Source organism: Macaca nemestrina, chromosome 5 (genome assembly GCF_043159975.1).
Source record: "Macaca nemestrina isolate mMacNem1 chromosome 5, mMacNem.hap1, whole genome shotgun sequence".
In the NCBI taxonomy this organism is placed as follows: domain Eukaryota; kingdom Metazoa; phylum Chordata; class Mammalia; order Primates; family Cercopithecidae; genus Macaca; species Macaca nemestrina.
In genome coordinates, this window is record NC_092129.1 from 110,196,858 (window position 1) to 110,216,928 (window position 20,071).

At 38.4% G+C, this 20,071-nt stretch overlaps 1 protein-coding gene across 2 annotated transcripts in view; it reads left to right on the forward strand.

The window, feature by feature from the left end:
- The window catches only part of LOC105479430 (interphotoreceptor matrix proteoglycan 1), a 144,844-nt gene that overhangs the window by 53,318 nt on the left and 71,455 nt on the right, over positions 1-20,071 (forward strand). For both annotated transcript variants that reach the window (XM_011737379.2, XM_071096827.1), the window contains 6 exons: positions 278-418; positions 7,593-7,651; positions 11,310-11,330; positions 13,098-13,345; positions 14,687-14,763; positions 15,649-15,727. In XM_011737379.2, coding sequence (XP_011735681.1) covers positions 278-418; positions 7,593-7,651; positions 11,310-11,330; positions 13,098-13,345; positions 14,687-14,763; positions 15,649-15,727 — 625 coding nt within the window. The remainder of the gene's footprint in view (positions 1-277; positions 419-7,592; positions 7,652-11,309; positions 11,331-13,097; positions 13,346-14,686; positions 14,764-15,648; positions 15,728-20,071) is intronic.

Here is a 20,071-nt window from a genome sequence, read left to right on the forward strand (position 1 = left end):
TGGCCCAAATACATCATTCTTTCTGAGAGAAATTTCAAACTTTCTCTTGGCTTGATAGTACTTTCTAACTAGTTTCAATATGAAATTTAAGCACAGATATTCTCATTAAACCAGTCTAGTCTCTTCTATAAGTTCTAGTTAAAAGGATTTTGATTGCAAAACACTTAAGCCTTCATAATCCACTTCTTGAGACAGTATCAACATATATTATCTAAAATAACCATTTATTTGTAGTTTAGGTTAACAGTTCTTTTTTTTTCTTTTTTTTTTAACTCAGGAAAGAGAAACAGAACTCGCTGTGTCTGAGGAGCAGAGGGTGGAGCTCAGCATCTCTCTGATAAACCAGAGGTTCAAGGCAGAGCTCGCTGACTCTCAGTCACCATATTACCAGGAGCTAGCAGGAAAGTCCCAACTTCAGGTGAGTAGACCCGGCTGGTACAACCACACCCCAAGCTGTGACTGAGAGGTGGGAGCCGATAGGACATAAACCCTTATGGCGAATAGTTCCAGCTTCTCATGTCATTCATGTTCAACCATTTAAAAGAAAACCAAAATTACAATGGGTCCTAACATGTCAGAACAAATGGATCTCCAGGAAAGTTTTTTATTCCAGCTTTTTTATTCTCGAAACCTGCAGTGGTCCCCACCTGGCCCCTCTATCCACAGTTTCAGTTACCCTGTCAACTATAGTCCAAAAATATTAAATTGAAAATTCCAGAAATAAACAATTTACTAAGAAGGTCAATAGTCGCCTAACATATGTCACAATTTCTATACCATTTACCTTACTTCACCTCATCACATAGGCATTATACTGAAAGAGAGAGAGAGAGACCACATTCACATAACTTTTCTTGTAGTATATTGTTACAATTGTTCTATTTCATTATTAGTTACTGTTGTAAATCTTTTACTGTGCCTAATTTATAAATTAAACTTTATCATAGGTATGTATGTATGGAAAAAAAATAGTATATATGGGATTAGGTAGTCTCCACAATTTCAGGCATCCATGGGGTCTTAGAATGTACCCTCCACAGAGGATAAAAAGGGACTACTGTGTTTACATTTATATTTTCCTTAAAAATTAGTAGGTTTTGCCAACCACGGTGGCTCATGCTTATAATCCTAGCACTTTGGGAGGCCAAAGCGGGCAGATCAGGAATTCAAGGTCAGCAATTCAAGACCAGCCTGGCCCCAATGTGGCAAAACCCTGTCTCTACTAAAAATACAAAAATTAGCTGGGTGTGGTGGTGGGTGCCTGTAATCCCAGCTACTCGGGAGACTGAGGCAGGAGAGCTGCTTGAACCCAGGGGGCAGAGGTGGCAGTGAGCCAAGATCGCGCCACTTCACTCCAGCCTGGGCGACAAGAGTGAAACTTTGTCTCAAAAAATAAATGAATGAAATTTAAAATAAATAAATAAAAATTAGTAGGTTTTAAAATCTCATTTAACTGAAAGACATATGCAGATGCTCTATAGCTAGACGACCATTATGGTGATGGTTTCACTGGTATATACTTATAGACAAATTCATCAAGATGTATATGTTAAATATGGACAGCTTTTGATATGTCAATTATACCTCAATAAAGTAGATTTAAATAAAATAAAATGAATATTAGGCACCAAGTAGAGAAGATGCTGGATTAAAATATAAATTCTTAATTCATAATGCTTTGTCTTTACATAATACTTCTATTTTTACAGTTTGATGCAATTTAAAGACATAATATTTTTCATGGGTGATAAGAGGAAGGCAATTATATTGTCCATGTCATCAATTAATAAACTGAGGAGCTTTCCCAAGATGCCTCTTCCATCTCTGACCTTTGTTATATCTGTCTGTCCCTAATTACATTCAAAGGCTCTTCAATTCCCTGCAGGATAAATCCAGCTACTATGCTGAGTGTGGCATCTATACGCAATAACAAGATCTCTGCCTTTTTTTTTTTTTTTTTTTTTTTGAGCCTCACCGTATACCAGTTCCTTATCATCCCCCTCCTTTTCACTCTAGTTTCCAGGAATGCAAACTATTTCCAATTTTTCCGACTGTTTAGCCTTTACATGTGCTGTCTGCTCTGTCTAGTACGCCCTTCCCCAAGTCTTGTTTTACATACTTCAACATGGAAAGTTTCCTCTACCCATTCTGCATCCAGTGTCTCTCCTGGGCTCACTCATTTCTTTCACAACACCCTTTCTTGATATTGCTTGCTTATGTGTCTATGGCCTTTGCTGTCTCTATTCCTCCCTCTTCATTCACCCTACTCATCGCCACCAGGCTATGAGCTTCTCCTAGAGAACAGGAGCTGTTCTTTCAATCTCTGATGCCTAACCTTCTAATACAGAGTTTGGGATGCAGTTAACTACTCAGTAATCATTTGTATAAATGCAACTGAAAATAGAAGCATCCATGAGATTATATAACCAAGAACTACTTGTGGACAACAGGAGTGCACATGAATCTTACTCAGCATGGCCAGGGAACAAACAGGCCCCCTTCTCATACTTGGAGAATTCAAACATATCTCTTCTCACCCGGAGAGGAGATGAATAAGTGAAACATTCTTAACCTCCAGCCTGTCTCTGCATCAGCATTCAGTCAATAAAATGTAAAGAATTCTTTCTACAAACGTCAAAGTAAAAGACAGCATGGGGCATTTATGAACCAGAAAACTAATTCAGACATGGATTATTAGAACAAATGAATTCAAGAATAATTTGTTAACAAACTATTTTTCTTTGGAACATTCTTTTTGGCAATTCCTTAATATAGTCAGAATATCTTCAAAGTAGAATAACTGGCCATAGGCTCTTCGATGATCTATTGTCAATTTTCTAAACACCTACAACAATTTGATGTAGAGTAATGCAAATATATTGGGATTTTTTAAAAATCAGAGTTCTAGTCCTGGTTTTGCAAAAAAATTAGCTCTGAGAAATTGGAGATCCCTAGCCTAACTTCCTCACTTAGAAATTGTAGAAGATGACTTCAGAGTTCCTTTCCAAGTCGAAACTGCTGTGTATAGACATAATAGCTAGTACTTTTCTCAATGCTTCACATGTACTAACTCATTTAACTTTTCATTCTATAAGTGAGTAATATTATTTCCTCTTTTTATAAGAGGGAACTGAGGAAAGGAGATTAATATGTCCAACGGTGCCACATTTATTATCTAGCAAAACCAAGATTCCAACCCAGGCAGCCTGGCACCAGAACTCTTGCTCTTAACCACCATGCCATGCCTCCTATTTTTCCCGAATAAATATTTGTGGGAAAGGACTACTGTGTCATCATCAAATGGGCATGTCTTCTGTCTTTTTCTTTTCTTTCTTTTTTTTTTTTTTTTTTGAGATGGAGTTTAACTCTTGTTGCCCAGGCTGGAGTGCAATGGTGAATCTCAGCTCACTGCAACCTCCGTCTCCTGGGTTCAAGCAATTCTCCTGCCTCAGCCTCCCAAGTAGCTGAAATTACAGGCATGCACCACCACAGCCAGCTAATTTTGTATTTTTAGTAGAGACAGGATTTCACCATGTTGCTCAGGCTGGTCTCGAACTCCTGACCTCAGGTGATCCACCCTCCTCGGCCTCCCAAAGTGCTGGGATTACAGGCGTGAGCCATCACGCCCAGCCAAACAGGCATGTCTTGCTAGCCTCTGAAAAACTTATAAGCCAAAGAAGAGTATGCCCTGCCCAATCTTGTTCCAGAGACCCCTGGCATCAGTCCTGCTGGTTCCGTTTGCGCAGTCGTCACTGATTTCTCTAAGATGGAACCCCTCTGCTTACAGCATCTGTTCCCTCACCAGGCTCCCCAGCAGGGCCCCAACCACCTCACAGCCTGCCATCAGATAACTAATCAGCCCCACCACAGCCCAATGCCTGCATTAGCACAGACATTCGGGCCTAATCAGGAATTAATGGACAGTGCTTTGCAGTAATTTAATTTCCACAATAAACCTAATGAGCAATTTAATACAAATGTCAAAAGGAATCATTTAGTTGTTGTCTGAATGCTTTCTCCTGTGCAAACATTCATGAGAACTCAACACGGCTGCCTTTTTATAGCCCAGTTAACATACATTCCAGCAGAATCAGGGAGGCCCCTGTGCATTCAGTATTATTAATAAGGTTAACTGGGCACTTAATTAGCAATTTTGTGGTTAGTGCTCCATGACTAGAAGGTCCCCAGAAGATTATTTAGCAGAATTAACTGAGGCTTTTGTCATCTCCTCCCTAGATGCCTTCCTCACACTCCTAAACAAAGTTGATTCTTAACCAATCCCAGACAGGTTCACAAAGAGGGCATGAACACAAACGATAAATCCCTTCCACCCAAGCCAGTGCCATGGAGCCCTCCTGGAGAGGAGGAGGGCTCTCCCCCGCAGTGCTCCCTGTTGCTGATGCTGCAGCTGCAGACATCTACAGTGCCAGTCCCAGGGTCGATTGACTGTTTTCATGTGTATAACAGCATCTCTGGTATCCTGGACAAGAAAAATGGATGGTTCAGGATCTGAATCTGTTGCTCCAGAAACTGCAGCTCAGATTTAAATGTTAAATCCCTGGAGCGGTTACTGAAATGGCATGGCAAATTCCCCGTGGTCCCAAAGCTGTTTGTCCTAGGAAGCCACAGCAGACATGAAGCATGTACACAGACCTTCCTGCCTGCCCTCAGAATAAAGACTAGCTTTGCAAAACCCAACTTCCTAGATTTCTGTTGAGCCCATGGCAGGTTGTGGGTGGAGACACAGAAACTTGCTCCCCAGGCCTTCTGCTACTGTCCTCTCCAGGGACCCTCCTCCTGTCCTTCCTCCCTCTGAGTTTCAAAAATGACTAACTAAAGACTTGCTCTGCTCTTTCCAGGCTCCATGCCGTGTGCTCACTTAGGGGAGTAAGAGAAAAGTGGGCTCTCAGGAGCTGGTAATCCAGTAGAAGAAGTAGAGAATAAGAAAGTAAATAATACAAATCACTAACTGCCCAGCTGTGTGCCAGGCACTTGTTACTTATTAGTGGTCATTGTTATTCCTTTTTGGGTCAGGAGACCAAGATTCAGAGAGATTGAGCAATAAACTCAGGATCTTGCAACTAGAAAGTAGCAGAACCAATATTTAAACCCCATCCTGTACAAATAGCTCCTCATCACTCAAAAACTGAGCTACCTTCATCACTGTGGTTCCAATTATGTTCAGGGAATGAAACTGCTTTTAATATTGTCATCAAACATATATATAATTAGAAGGTAAATCAGTCTGCTGGGGGAAAAGAAATCATACTGCAGTCTAAAGCCCAGTGTAAGTGATTTGGGGATTATCTGTGCATCACTGCTGTAGTCCTTCACACGAATAATGTAGAGTTGGCAGTAATTTTTGATATGGTGACAACACAGTGGAATGATAATGAATTTAGAGAATGAAGAGATGCACTCAACTCAATTAAACAAAATTTGCTGAGTCCCTACTATGTGTATGACAATCTGCTAAATAGAAGGAGGGAGGTAAAGAAAAGAATAAACAAGACATGACCAAAGATCATGATCTCAGCGAGGGAAACTGACATGTACCTCACAGACTTTTATGGGGTATACTGCAATAAACTCTAGAATAGCAAAGAGAAAAAATAATTGAACCTGATTTTGGGGCTCTACAAACGCTTTTCAGTACAGAAGATGTCTGAGCTGGCTTTGAAAATGGGTGCAGTGTGGGGAGGAGGGAAAGTTAATAAGCAGAAGGTGGAAAAATTGAAGAGAAAATAATTCATAGGAACCTGAAGAAACAGAAGTGTATATTGTGTGTGGGAAGGAACAGGGGTTAGCTTAGTGTCAGTAAAGGACAAGATATTGGTCAAGGGGATAATGATAGCAGGAAGTGAACAGTAAGGTATCTGAGGGTGGGGTGCAGCTTCTGGAGGGTCTTAAATGACACTCTAAACAGTTGGATCTTGTTCAGTGGGTCCAGCACGGAATTGTTAGTGAAGATTCTTAATAAAAAGGTTAACTTCGAAATAAATGTAGTCAAGGAGATACCTTCTCCTTCCCCCTCTCCCAACACACCCAGAAAACCATTTCTTCTCTGCCCACTCACACACGTAAACCCATTTCAGCAGTGCAGGAGTGGGGATAGGGAGGGTGTGCCAGCCCTGTGAATAGGAACATGGGGAAAACAAAAGACCTCGTGGAATTCAAACCAACCAGAGTCAGTGTCTGCATGTGAGGGGTGGGAGGGAAGGTATCTAGGGATGCTTCGCTTTCTAGCATGGAAGACAATCGGGATTCATGACCCCGTCTGAGGCAAAGAGGCTGAGGACATAGGCAGATTTGAGAAGAAGAGAATGGCCCTGGTTTGGGCAGATTCACTTAGTGGCAAATGTTGGGATATTTATGTGGAGAACTCAAGGCTGCGTATCACTGATCAATTAAGCCACGGGAGAAAATGAGATCCCTTGAGGAAAAGGATAGGAGAGAGGAGACAGGGAAGAGAGGAAAGGGAAGAGAGGAAAGGGAAGAGAGGAAAGGGATGGGTGTTTGCTCACCTGTTCAGTCTCACGTTTCACCCTGCTTTCTCTCCCAAACTTCACTACTCAACCATTATCCATTCATCTTAGTCTCTCTTCCCTCCCAGTTTCCAACGGGAAAGCTGGATGGGGCAGTACTTGTCCATGTGACAGTGTCCCCAGAGCCTAGCAGAGCATCTACAGTAGAGCTTCCAGAAGAAAAGAGAGAGTGAGTGAAGCAGGGAGGCTGAAGGTGAAAACTCAAAGGTTCCTTATGTTTAAAGTAGAAAGTAAATACAGGAATAGGATGGAGCAAGGAAGATGTAGAGAGTGGTCAGAGAAGTGGAAGAAGAACCAGGAAAGAGCAGGAACACTGTAGATGGGGAACAGAAATTGCCACTGGATTTAGAGACAGCAGGAGAGACGGTGGCCTGGAGAGAATGGCCAGGCTGTGGTAGCTTAAGGATTAGTTAGTACAGCAATTATAAAATATTATGATAACAGGCCTCATTAGTAAGGTCAAATTAATTAAGAAAATTTATTGTGAAGTCCATATGAATCTAAGAGTAAATCTAATCTATTAGATTAGAATCTATTTCTACCACTTTGTTTAGGTGCAGCAGCCATTTTGAATGTAATCATCCCTTTCACATTATAGATATTTTCCAAGCCATATCATTAATTCAGAAAATATCATAGTTAAAATATTATAGCTACCTCTAGTTATAATTATAGTCAGAAAATATTACTCTATGTGTATAAGCAAAACTCCTATCAACAAAAAGTTTCCTTCAAATATCACCTTAAAGCTATTTTATATTTTATTTAAAGTAACCATAAGAGCAAATCAGAACTACCCAGTTACAGCTTTTAAATAAATAGGAAAATACTTGAAATCACTAGGAACAAAGAGTTTGGCCTCTTTAGTTGTTTCAATTTTTCATTTTCATCTGATTAATTTGGAGAGATTTTTTTAAAAGAAAAAAATAATAATTTTCCATTTTCAGCTCTTCCCCTAACTCATCAAAAGTGTTTAGGTTTTTCAGTTAGGCAAGAACTGACCCAGTAGAACCAAAGAGTATTTTATAAATGTTTTTCTCTCTGCAGATGCAAAAGATATTTAAGAAACTTCCAGGATTCAAAAAAATCCATGTGTTAGGATTTAGGTAAGTAAGAGAATCAAACTCTTCTCAATTTTTAAATTACTTTCTTCCTATCCTTTTTTAAAAGCAATGTCATGAGGATTATAAGGTCCTTTTTCCCCAGTTGTTTAGCTCTGCCAAATCCTGGAAACGGAGTACATTTCAGATAAAGGAACTGTCTAATTAGAACATGACTCCAGGTGATTCTTAAGGGGTAGCACAGGAGCTGTATTCCTTCCTTCTTCTGGGAATCAGAAATACTGCTCTCTGTAGAGAGCTCATCTGCTGTCCTTGGCCATGTGGTTATGAATGAGCTTCTTAGGAAACTACCTCAGTAGAGACAGATGAAAACAAGGTAGCAATTAAGCGCCTTGGTGTCTGATTGCCTGGTTTCCTATGGGATGCTAAATAGCATCACTATTTAAACAAACCATGCTGCCCAAGAGAGATAAGTGAACAATAAAAAGTCATCGCTATCAGGGTAGAAGAGTTGGGAAAATGGGATGGAAAGGAATAGGAGCATAAGCAAGACATTCTAAAATATACCTTTTATGTCATTTTGACATCTGACTCATAGTACTCTATTACCACTCAAAAATTATTAAATTAAAATTTTAAATAAAAACATAAGATCATAAGACAGTGCCACACTAAAGAGGGTTTAACCATGTTCCCACATCTTTGGCACAAGGAGGGCTGTACCCATCAGCATCACAACACTCTCATGTGGGTTCATGATTGGGGGAAATAATTTTTAAATCTTTTCTTTAAGTTCTCATTTTTCAAAACATCTACAGGTGAACTCATAATATGCTATTTTTAAAATGTGCCACAGGGTAAGTGTCAGTCCTGGTATGAGCAGAATGAGATTTCTTGCCCCAAACGAGCTTTGTAAACCAAGGAGAGTGGGCTTCCCCAGGAGTGTTCCAGCTCCTTCACTGCCTACTGTCTTAAAGCAAGAAGATGCACAGAGCAAGGGCTCCACAGGCCCAGAAAAAGAAATAGCTTTGCAGGGAGCTCTCTTGGTTTATTTCTTCCAAAGCTATCAGGCCCCTCTGATTTGTATAACTCCAGAGAAAGGAAATACTGAAAAGTGAAAGTTATAAAAGATGAAACCCTTAATATCTACCAAAGCAGACTCATTTTTCTTTATTTCAAGATGCTGCTCTGTAGTATTTTCTGTGAAATCAGATGGATTAGAGAAAAATAAAAGTTGATAGAAAAATATTCTGCATAAATGCAGACGTTTTCTGAATAAACCACTGCAGTGGAAGAACAAATTTTTAATTTAAAGCTGAAGGAAATGATGGGAACAGTTCTTTTGGTGAATATTAAAATGCTCATTATCCACCTCCCTTCAATAAATGAAAAACAAGTGTTTAAACAATGTGTTTTAGAAGTAAACCAAAATGTTAGATGATGAAATTTTGCAAGGTAAATATTTTAAAGATATATCCCTTGACACTGAATTTTTACCAAGTGCTTATCTTTGTAAGGATTTATTATTATTTCTGCCAAAGATGCTTACAAAGTAAGTTTGATCACATTTTCCCAGTGATTTCCGTGATGACATGAAGATTTAGTCCACCATAAAATATTTTGGCCCTTGAATACAATAAATAATATGCTCATAACAGTGGCAAAATTGTAATCATTAATAATGATGCTCACAATATTATAAAGTAAATATATTATTAAGGAAATTGCTTTTTTGTGGGCCAGATCCCTGAAGAAAACCAAAAACCCTGTGAGTCTCCTGGTACTGACTTTCCTGCAGCTCATTTGTATAAAGGTTGATTTACAATTTAACAAGTACTTTTTTATCAGTGACTTCACTGAATTCAACGTGACTGGGAAGTAGCTAGAACGTATCATTAACACAATTATGAGGATGAACAATGAAAATTCCTCTTTAAATATTGCTTTATCTCTCAGAAAGGCAGAAAACTATTAATAATCATGCAGTCTTGTTGAAGAGTATACTCCTTCAAATACTTGTTCACAAATGTTCAAAGCCACTTTATTCTTAATAACCAAGACCTGGAAATAACCCAAATGTCTATCAACAGGGCAACAAATTGTCACATATTCTTACCATAGACAACTTCTCAACAAAGAAATGAACTGTTGGAATACACAACAACATGGGTGCATCTCAAAATAACTATGTTGAGTGAAAGAAGCCAAACAAAAGTACATCATTATTTTATTTATAATAGACTCTAGAAAACGCAAACCAATTTACAGTATCAGGAAACAGATCAGCAGTTGCCTAGGAAGGTGAGGCAGATAGGGATAGGAGGGGAAGAATGACACAGTAGGATGAGTAAGCTTTGCGGATGATGAATATGCTCACTATCTTGATTGTGGTAATGGTTTGATAGGTGTATGGCATCAAAATTATTGGATTATATACCATTTATATGTCCCATTTGTTTATCACAATGATACCTCAATGAAACAATTATTTAAAAATTAACAGGACTAGGGTCTTGACCCAGGAAGCCTGGCCTCTTTACAGAACCACATGGATTACAAACTATTGCTGAAAACAAGCAAGAGGCAGGATGAATGTCTGGTTGGTAGAAAAGGAGATCTCACCCCATACAGCAGCACTAGTTAGATAGTCATAGATTCTTCCTTGCCTCCACAGAAGGAGGGTTGTGGTATGCCTGTAGCAGGTACATTTCAGTCACATTACATCTGGGGATGAAAGTTCGATTAGTTCAGATAGTCCAGGCAGAAAGGGCAACAACGCCAATCCTATCACATGTGTAGAGTGTCTTTGGCAGCAACTACCATTTGAAATGCAAAAGGAGAAAGCTGGACATAGCTACTAAACTGAATTCACGCATATGTCCAAAGGAGTCCAAAATGCTTTCATCAGTTTGGTGAGTAAATGGTCTTTTTTCATGCACAAGCAGGTGGTAGCATGGAAAAATGAGCCAGGCTTGCGGTCAGGAAAGCCAGGGTTTCAACCCTGCAATTCCCATTTGACACCTCCTTCTATGTGCCTGTTCCCTTTTCTGTGAAGCTGGGATTACATTGCTGAAAAGATTAAATGAGAATGCATGTAAACGTTCTGGCACAGACCACTCACCCAGTAAACAAGTGTTAGTTTTTCTTGCAAGCTGTCCCATGGTGAATTGAACCAATTCCTCAAAGCTTACTGATTACAACAATTCAAAAAATAATCACTCAAGAAAACACCAGTTCCATGGTTTTGCCTCAGATAAATTATCTTCAAGAATAAACTAATCATTTAATGCCAGTAAGAACTGAGAAATCCATTTACGAAGTACTTTTTAAAAATGTTCCTGCACCAGCACCACCCAAAATGTAAAACATATAGGATAGATTTCCAGCCTCTTTAGGTGGAATATGAAGACATTAAGGAATTTAAGAAGAAGACCAAAGTACAGATAATCTTTGAACTAAGGCTCAAATCCTAATCAGAAACATATAATGATGTTTACTTCCTTAGATTCATATCGCTCTCAAAGTTTCCATTCAAATTCTGATGGCAGTTTATATGTTTCCTTCAAAGCTCTGGGCAAACATAAGAGACAATGGAAGGAAATTTTTTTTCTTTTGTATATAAAATAATTCATTGAATGTCTCAATAAATGTCATTAAAATTTTTTCTCTTTTTCATGTTTCCATTGTGCATGATGAAATGAAGACCAAAGAAAGAAAAAGATGGGTAATTTGGACTTTTTTTATGTTTTGAAATGTAGTACGTTTCCCCCTCCCCCAAATTTATATACTGATATTGCACAAATAATTTTTACATATAATGTCTGGGATAAGCCCATTACTTTTTGATGGTTTCTTATTTGAATGGAAGTAATTGAACAATTACCCAGTAAAAGAGTTAAAGAAAAAAACTCTCTAATCAAAGTCACTATGTGGTATATAGGTATACATTTCCTTGGTCAACTGAACAGGATTTTATCATACTCAAGGTATAGTCAGAAAATAAAAACACATTTCTGTGCTGCAAGCATACTTTATTTCTTAAATGCCATTTGTATTGGGCATTTGTCTATCTGAAAGCACACATATACGTGGAAGCAACCGAAGTCTGGGATAAAACAGAGAAACTAATTTGTTCCTTTCCAAGGTCAATGTGAACTGAGAAAAGAGCCCACTATACCTTGGAGAGCTCAGTAATAAGAATCCAACTTTGGCTCTGTAATTGACTAGTGAAATAACAAACAATAGACTCTAAATCATTGTATGGTCTGAAAAACCACCAAGAATACACATGATCAGTTTCTGTGGCCTTAAAACACTTCTACATCACTCTATATAGATTTATGACATGAACTAAAGGTTAAACCTGATTCCTGAGGGGAGAGACATAAAGAATCCTGTTTCATTTTTGCATGCAAAAAAGCTTTGAGTTAATGAATAGGATAATAAATACAGCTACCTATGTACTGCTTATCTTTCTCTTTTCTCACACCTTCCTTCTAAGATGTTATTTTAAAAGCAGCTTGAGGGAAAAGAGTGTTATGTTTCAATTAAAGTTGTAATTTTTTATTTAAAAAATACTTCTTAGAAAAAAAGTAGGAAAGAAATAGCCTTAAGAACTGAACCTTTGACTTGGTTACTTGGTTACAACATATATATGGGTATATAGAAGGGTAATTTGGACTTTTTTACATACATATAGTGTGTGTATATATATATACATACTATTATCCTACTGCTGCTATATCTTACATTGCTATTTCATAGACCTTCCTAAAGGAGGCTATTTGTAGAAGAAAGGGTAATTTGTCCTTCTTCCTGATTGGCACGGCATGACTTATAAGATCACAAAAAATAGTGGTCAATACCAGCAACTTTTGACAAAAAACACTTTTTCAAAAAGACGTAGGTGGGCACAGTGGCTCAGGCCTGTAACCCCAGCACTTTGGGAGGCCACAGCAGGCAGATCACTTGAGCCATGAGTTTGAAACCAGTCTGGACAACATGGCAAGACTCTGTCTCTACAAAAAACTTTAAAATTAGCCCACCTCCTTCCCGCATTCCCAGCTATGCTGGGGGATAAGGCAGAAGGATCACCTGAGCCCCAGGACTTCGAGGCTACAGTGAGCCATGATCATGCCAATGCACTCCAGCCTGGGTAACAGAGTGAGACCCTGTCGGAAAAAACAAACAAACAAACAAACAAAAACCTGAAGTAAAAATCTATAGTCACTTGATTCAGTTAGTAATCCTTCTTTGTGGTGGACTGAACTCCCTCCTGCCATTCTATTTTAGAACCAAAATATATGTTTGTTCTTTTTTCATATTTTAAGTTTCTGATAAATGTTGAAATGTTTTAAAGTGGGATATTCTCTCAGAGCCCATCAGGAAAGAGGTGGAAGCTATCCTGAAGCTTTGTAGCAATCTAGTGGCTCTCTTTACAAGGCATGTAACAACGGCTTTGGGTGGGGAATGTGTCTTCTGCTATCCACAGCTCAAGCTCCACAGAGATGCAACTTACAGCTATCTTTAAGAGACACAGTGCAGAAGCAAAAAGCCCTGCAAGTGACCTCCCGTCTTTTGATTCCAACAAAATTGAAAGTGAGGAAGTCTATCATGGAACCATGGAGGAGGACAAGCAACCAGAAATCTATCTCACAGCTGCAGACCTCAAAAGGCTGATCAGCAAAGCACTAGAGGAAGAGCAATCTTTGGATGTGGGGACAATTCAGTTCACTGATGGTCAGTTAGTGATTGCTTAGTTCTGAGTTTATTCTCATTTTGACAGAGACTGAGAATGTGAATGTCTCATGGAAACTGTCATTTTAACTTGGGTCTTCTAAAGTCAATCATTACTGTGACAGGAACATGTATGGTATCATTTCTAGCTTTTCTCACTCCTTCCTGTGTCTCATTTGATGTCTTTGGTACCCACTTCTTACCAAGGGCAGTTCTAGGAGAATCCAAGGGTTTCAGTTCAGTTCCAAGTCAACTGTAGACAGCCAGTGCAACCAAGGCAGAGAAAAGAACCCACAGACAGTTCTGTTACCCTGGCACGATCTAAACAGATTCTCTCATCTAGTCAATTGGTCAGATCTCAGCAAGAAACAGATGGCACATTCAAATTAGTATAATTTGAGGAGAGTTTAATAAAGGGACCATTTGTAAAGGTTTGCCGGTACACAAAGAATTAGGAGAGCTCCCTGGGGCTAGAAGCAGCAAGCCTCATTACTATCTCCAGACTTGAAGTGTTGCCTAATGTTGTAAGCCATGCCAAAGACAGAGCACAAGGAACCATTGATATAGCCAATATTATTCAACCTTCTGGGGCAGCAAGTGGCAGGGAGAGGAGGGGAGAGTGGATCTAAAGAAGTCAACAAGATCATCAGGCACACTCAAGATCCTCAGAGGAAAGTCCTCAGTAGGTTCAGTAAATGGCAAAGTAAATGGACACTGGAAATGCCATTTAGTACAACATGGCACGAAACTGTCATTTTCTGCCAGTTCTGTTTTCTGCCTAAGATAGGCACTCTTAACACTAGAAAATCTCATAAAGGTCTCTTAGGACAAGACGAAGGGCCAGGGAAATTCACAGGCAAGAAAACGGCAACTTCAGAAGCTTCTCAGAGACAACCTGATACTCGGGGCTTCTCTCTTTTGAGCCCTCTGTGGCGTTCTGAGAATCAGGCTTTAGGCTGAAAGTTTGCCACAAATTATCATTGGTTCCAGTATTTATTCTAATAATTTTGTTTATTATCAGCTTAGTCATATTTTTATCCCCAATGGTCTAGATAGTCAGCCTGCTTGGTCCAAATCTATAGAATAAAACTGAACACCCTAAAAATCCACCTTAATAACTATTCTTATCACATAAACATGCAAGATGCACCCTTTGCATCTGTCCTTCAATATATCATTCAGATTAATGACCTTTTTTTCTATGCCTCTGGTTTCTTAATGATTTGTCATACTACTCCTTAAGGATTGGTTATTCTGCATGTTTCAACCTGGACTGTTTTATTGCCCCAACCTCAAAAGAAAAAGGAAAGATACACTCAAATCTTGTGATTTTTTTACCCTCAGAAATTGCTGGATCACTGCCAGCCTTTGGTCCTGATACCCAGTCAGAGCTGCCCACATCTTTTGCTGATATAACAGAGGTGAGTTTGTTGTCCTTTTGTTCTTTAAATAGGAACAAAGTCTCAAAACCTTCCATCAAAGAACAAATCAGCTTAGGAACTGAACAGAGCAAAATCCCCTTTGCAATGCTAATTATATTCTTTTCTGTTTTTTACAAGCAGCACTTGCTTAACCCACTTTCAGTATCTGTATTAATAAAATATAATACAACTTGCATTTCAAATATCTCAAAGTTCAAAGTTTCCTTCAATTTAGTTAGATTTTTGTTTCAATTAGAATCAGGATGGCCTCTGTTTTTAATGAAACAAACATATTTTCATGAACTGAAAAGAATAATTAAAGCAGAACATATTATTTAACTTTGACTTTCAGAAATATGTATAAACACGATCATACTTTATAAATTTGTTTTTATGTCATGTCTTAAGGATTTACCTATGTATTTATTTAAGGGGTTCGATAAATGCAAATTAATGTCTTTAAAAGTAAATAATAAATTTAGTAATAATTTTTGTATTTAATTTAAACCTATGTTTACTTAATTTATGCCAGAAGTTGTCACTGGTGTGCTCATAAATAGAAGTGCTGGATTAAGCTTTATTCCCTCCTAAAATGAAATAATTCATAACATGATTGACATAAATCAAAGTATCTTAGCTATTAGTTAAGTCTATTCAGGCAGATTCAGTTATCCAAGAAGCAATAGATCTTATTTTACCACTGTATCAACGGATATTACCCTTTTAGAACATATTTCTATATCAGAACCTTCCTCCATAGTAGATTCAAGTCAACTACAAAATAGTTTGCTTAAATTTAAAAGAAAATTTTAAAATATGGGTATAGCCCTTCTTATATACATATACATCCTTCTCAGCATCTGTCTTGCAAAATTCATTCTTCAGGATGCTACTTTGAGTCCAGAACTTCCTCTTGTTGAACCCCAGCTTGAGATAGTGGACGGAGCAGAGCATGGTCTACCTGGTAAGTTTCTTCTCACAAAGTCTATGTTAGATGACAACATACTCTTTGATGAATCCCATTTGATACTGGCCTCAAAGACCAGTGACAAAGCCATCCTCAACCGAGGAAAAGGTTCACTGCCACCAGCATTTCCAACAGAAAAGCAGTCCATTGAACTACCCTTTTCTGCAGAGGAGGACATTCACAGCATCATCCCTTCAGCTCTAGTTCCCAGTCCCACAGCCAGCACTGGCAGCCCTTTTCTAATGAACTGGTGAAGGAGGCTGAAAGCAAAACAGCACCAACTGCTGCTCACTCAGAACAACAATCTCCTCTGGGCTTGGAAACTGAGAGTCCATGAGGACAAGGTAGGTCCTAAGGCCCAAGTCCATGACAAGCGGCCATGTCAACAGTGGACTGGGCCTTTACAATCACTATATGTATTCCTGTGCCTCTTACATGCTGACCGTGGATACAGTCTGTTCTACTACATGTGTTTCTTTAGCGTAAATTAGCACGTGTGTAAGTAAGAAAGAATATCAGTAAACACTGAAGTCTTGGTGATTCACTTTTGAATCTCCAAGAAGGTTAATTTTGAGGCAATAGTATCAAACTTTTTCACAGTTAAAGAGAAATATTTAGCAACATGTGAAGACATTAGGGAAGAAAACGACCAAAAATCTTGCAGAGAGCCTTTTTTTAGTGCAAAAAGTAGCTGACTTAGTGGCTCCAAGAACTCCTATTATTTCCATTCTATAGAGCTCTGTGGTAAAAGTACAAGTAAAAAACCCAAGCCCTAGGATACAAGGCTGATAAGAATGTACTGTGATGATAAATGCAAATGCCATTGGAGATTTGCTATGACTGGTATATTTAATAAGATTATTATTGTTTTAGTTAGAGGTCTCCACAAAATTCTACAAGTTTTGAGTGAACTACCTTAACTGCATTTCCCTCATAAACACTGTGCAATTATCATGCCATTTTACAGAATGCAAGGGAATACATATATGGCCTGATAGCAGAATTACTTATACAAATTGGATTTCATTTACATGATTATTGGTGAATAAATGTTAACTTCTTGACACGGTTATTTATTGCTGCATTACAAACCATCCCTAAAGTTAGTGGCCTAAACCAATAATCATTTATTTTGCCAATAAATCTGAAATTTGGGCAGGGATCAGCAGGGACAGCTTTTCTCTGCTCCATGTTGTGTCAGCTGGAATATCTCAACTGGTGTTGAAGATCCATTTCCAAAACGGTTCACTCACTGGCTGGCAAATCAGTGCTCACCCAGAGCTGTTGGCTGGGGGCCTCATTTCTTGTCTCTCCACAGGGTTGCTTGGGTTTCGCCACAGAATGGTAGCTGAGTTCAGAGTGTCAGTGTTCTAATATCGTAAGGGCCTAAAAATAGCATCATTTCATCACATTCTAATTGCTAGGCAGCTGTAGAGCCCTTCTAGATTCAAAGGGAGGGGACATAGACCTTCTCTCTTGATGGGAGAAATATCGAAGAATTTAAGCCATTTATAATTAACCACAATCCACATCAACCACTATTTGGGCATCCAAATTATTTTAAGAGTTGGTTGGACAAAACAAAACAAAACTTTTCGTGAAATGATTGATCTTAGGAACTCACTGAATACTTTTCTTTCATTCTATCATAAAACTTCCTTATAAGATTTGCATTTCAGCTAGATTAATAAAAATAATAGTATATGATGAAAGCATTATCTTATTTTCAAATTGCTTTACTGTTTCCATTTTATTTATACATTTCTTTTACTCATGAATATACCATAGAACACTAAAACTGGAAGAAATCTTAGAGATGATTTGGTTAAGCTTCGGTGTTTCACAAATGAGAAAACCAAGGCTAGAAATATGAAGTGCCTTGTTCAAGGTCATATCATAGCTTGCGGCACAGCCAGGATCATTATTCAAGTTTTCTACATCTATTATACTATATTTGGCTTAAGTAGCTCCATCCTTTGCAAACAGTATAACCTCAAACTTGCTTTGCCCTCAAACCACAGCCTCTTCTCTATTTTACTACTCTGTCAATTTTTCTAAATTGTCTAGGCTTCTGAGTCTCTATTATGTCGCCTCCTAATCACCACAGGGTTTCACCTCTAACCACACAAAGCAGGGATGTAACTTTCACAAAAGTCACAGATGACTTCCTAATTGATCGATTTAGCAGTCTCATTTCCATCTTCTTTTTATTTGACATTTCTGGCACGTGACTCTTGTTAACCACTCCGCTCTTGAAACTCCTACATCTGGGCTTCCATGAAGTGACTCCTTCTTGGTTCTTCTCATATACCCTGCCTACTACTCCTCCATATCCTGCATTGTGGCTTATTATTAAATTTTTTAAATTTTGCTTATTAAAATCCTACATCATTTAAAGAAGATTTATAGTGATTTACAGACATGGATCAATACAAAAAGATTTTGTATTGATTTTATTTTAAAGAATGGAAAGAAAAATGGAAGAGAAAATAAAACAAAGATTACTCCTTTAGTGAAATGGAGGTGTTTGGGAACTAGATTGATGTGGTGATCACACAACATTGTGAATGTACCAAATGCCACTGAATCATTTACCTTAAAATAGTTAATTTTATGTGTTATAAGTTTCACATCATTTATTAAAATAAGATAACTGAAGGAAAAATCATATACAAAATAAACATCATAGAGTTCTGTAGGTTTGCTTTAGGTGGTTCATGATTTGAGCTTCTTCACAGGCTGTGTAAAGAGGAAAATATAATCAGTCACCTAATATAGATCTGCATGCATACAGCATGGTAATTGCTTAGGAGAAAAATGTATCTGATGAATTCTCATAAGGACAGTCTGGGTTATAGTGCACCATGTCCTGTCCACGTGAACCTTCCTACTGTGTAAAACCAGTGTCAAGTGTTTCCTTTAAGGCCCCCTGGACATGTTCAATGAATGCCAAAGCCCAGTTCATTACAGAACTTCCAGGAGGCACTAGGTGCTGACAGTCTGCCTTAATTCAAGAATTGATTTTGCATTATTTAGAGGAATAGCTGTGCTGTCTAACCTTCAGTCAATGCTCTATAAGTAAAAATTATATCTCATAATTGAGCTTTTGATTTGTATTGAGCAAGAAGAGTTATATTTGCTGACCTGGATCTAGAGTGCAAATATTCCATATTGACAAGAGCAGATCCATATGCTTTCATAATCAGCCCAAATGGGAGTAGAAATGACATATCTTAATGAAAATTGGAAACCCTAACTGGGAAGCATTGCTGATAAAAAGACAGTTATACATGGAAAATAGAAAACAAACAAACAAAAAAAGAAGTGGAGGGGCACTCTGGACAAGAACAAGGCTTCCCTCCCTCATAAAACAATTCTGGCTTTTTCCCAAGTATAGGTAAAATGAAAATTAGGGCTCCAAAATCCTGCACCACAGTATCAGTGAGATAATTTTAGCCTGGAAAATTTTTGAGGTTAGTGTCACCAAACACCCACCAGGCCATTAAAATCTCAGTAAAGCACTCAAAGAAATCTTTCAGCTTCAGCAGTTTAACTTAGTAGTTAATTCTGAGATAAAGTATTTGCAAAATATGCATCTAGGACACTAAAAGAATTGGTATGTTGTATAGAATTGTGGGGTCTTCTATTGTTACTGTTTTTTATAGTAGCTGATCCCAAGCCATTCTTTTCTGTAGAGCCAGTTATCTGTTAAGATCACTCCCATCGGCTGGGCGCAGCAGCTCATGCCTGTAATCCCAGCACTTTGGGAGGATGAGGCAGGCAGATCCCTTGAGGTCAGGAATTCGAGACCAGCCTGGCCAACGTGGTGAAACCCTGTCTCTACTAAAAATACAAAAATAAGTCAGGTGTAGTACTGCATGCCTGTAATCTCAGCTATTCAGAAGACTGAGGCAGGAGAATTGCTTGAATCGGGAGGCAGAGGTTTCAGTGAACCAAGATCGCACCACTGCACTCCAGCCTGGGTGACAGAGCGAGACTTTGTCTCAAAAAGATCACTCCTATTTCATAAAAATGAGTCAGCCACATATAGGAGAAACTTGATATTCTGTCCTTCACACAACATGTATCCAGCTTGTTCAAAAATAGTATCAATTCACAGGGTAAAAAATTTTTTGTGGTTTGGTTTGGTTTAGACGTGTGTAGGCGACAATACATTTCTCTTTTAGCTCATTAGAATGATCATCTGGTCTATCAGGAGAGAAGTTCTTTAGTGTCCTCCCTCCCAAATTACAGACTTTTTCACTTGCAACACATTCCATTTACAGTAGAAACCAGTCTCTTAATAAATTGCAGTATTTTAAGTGAAGAAGCAAGCTTTAA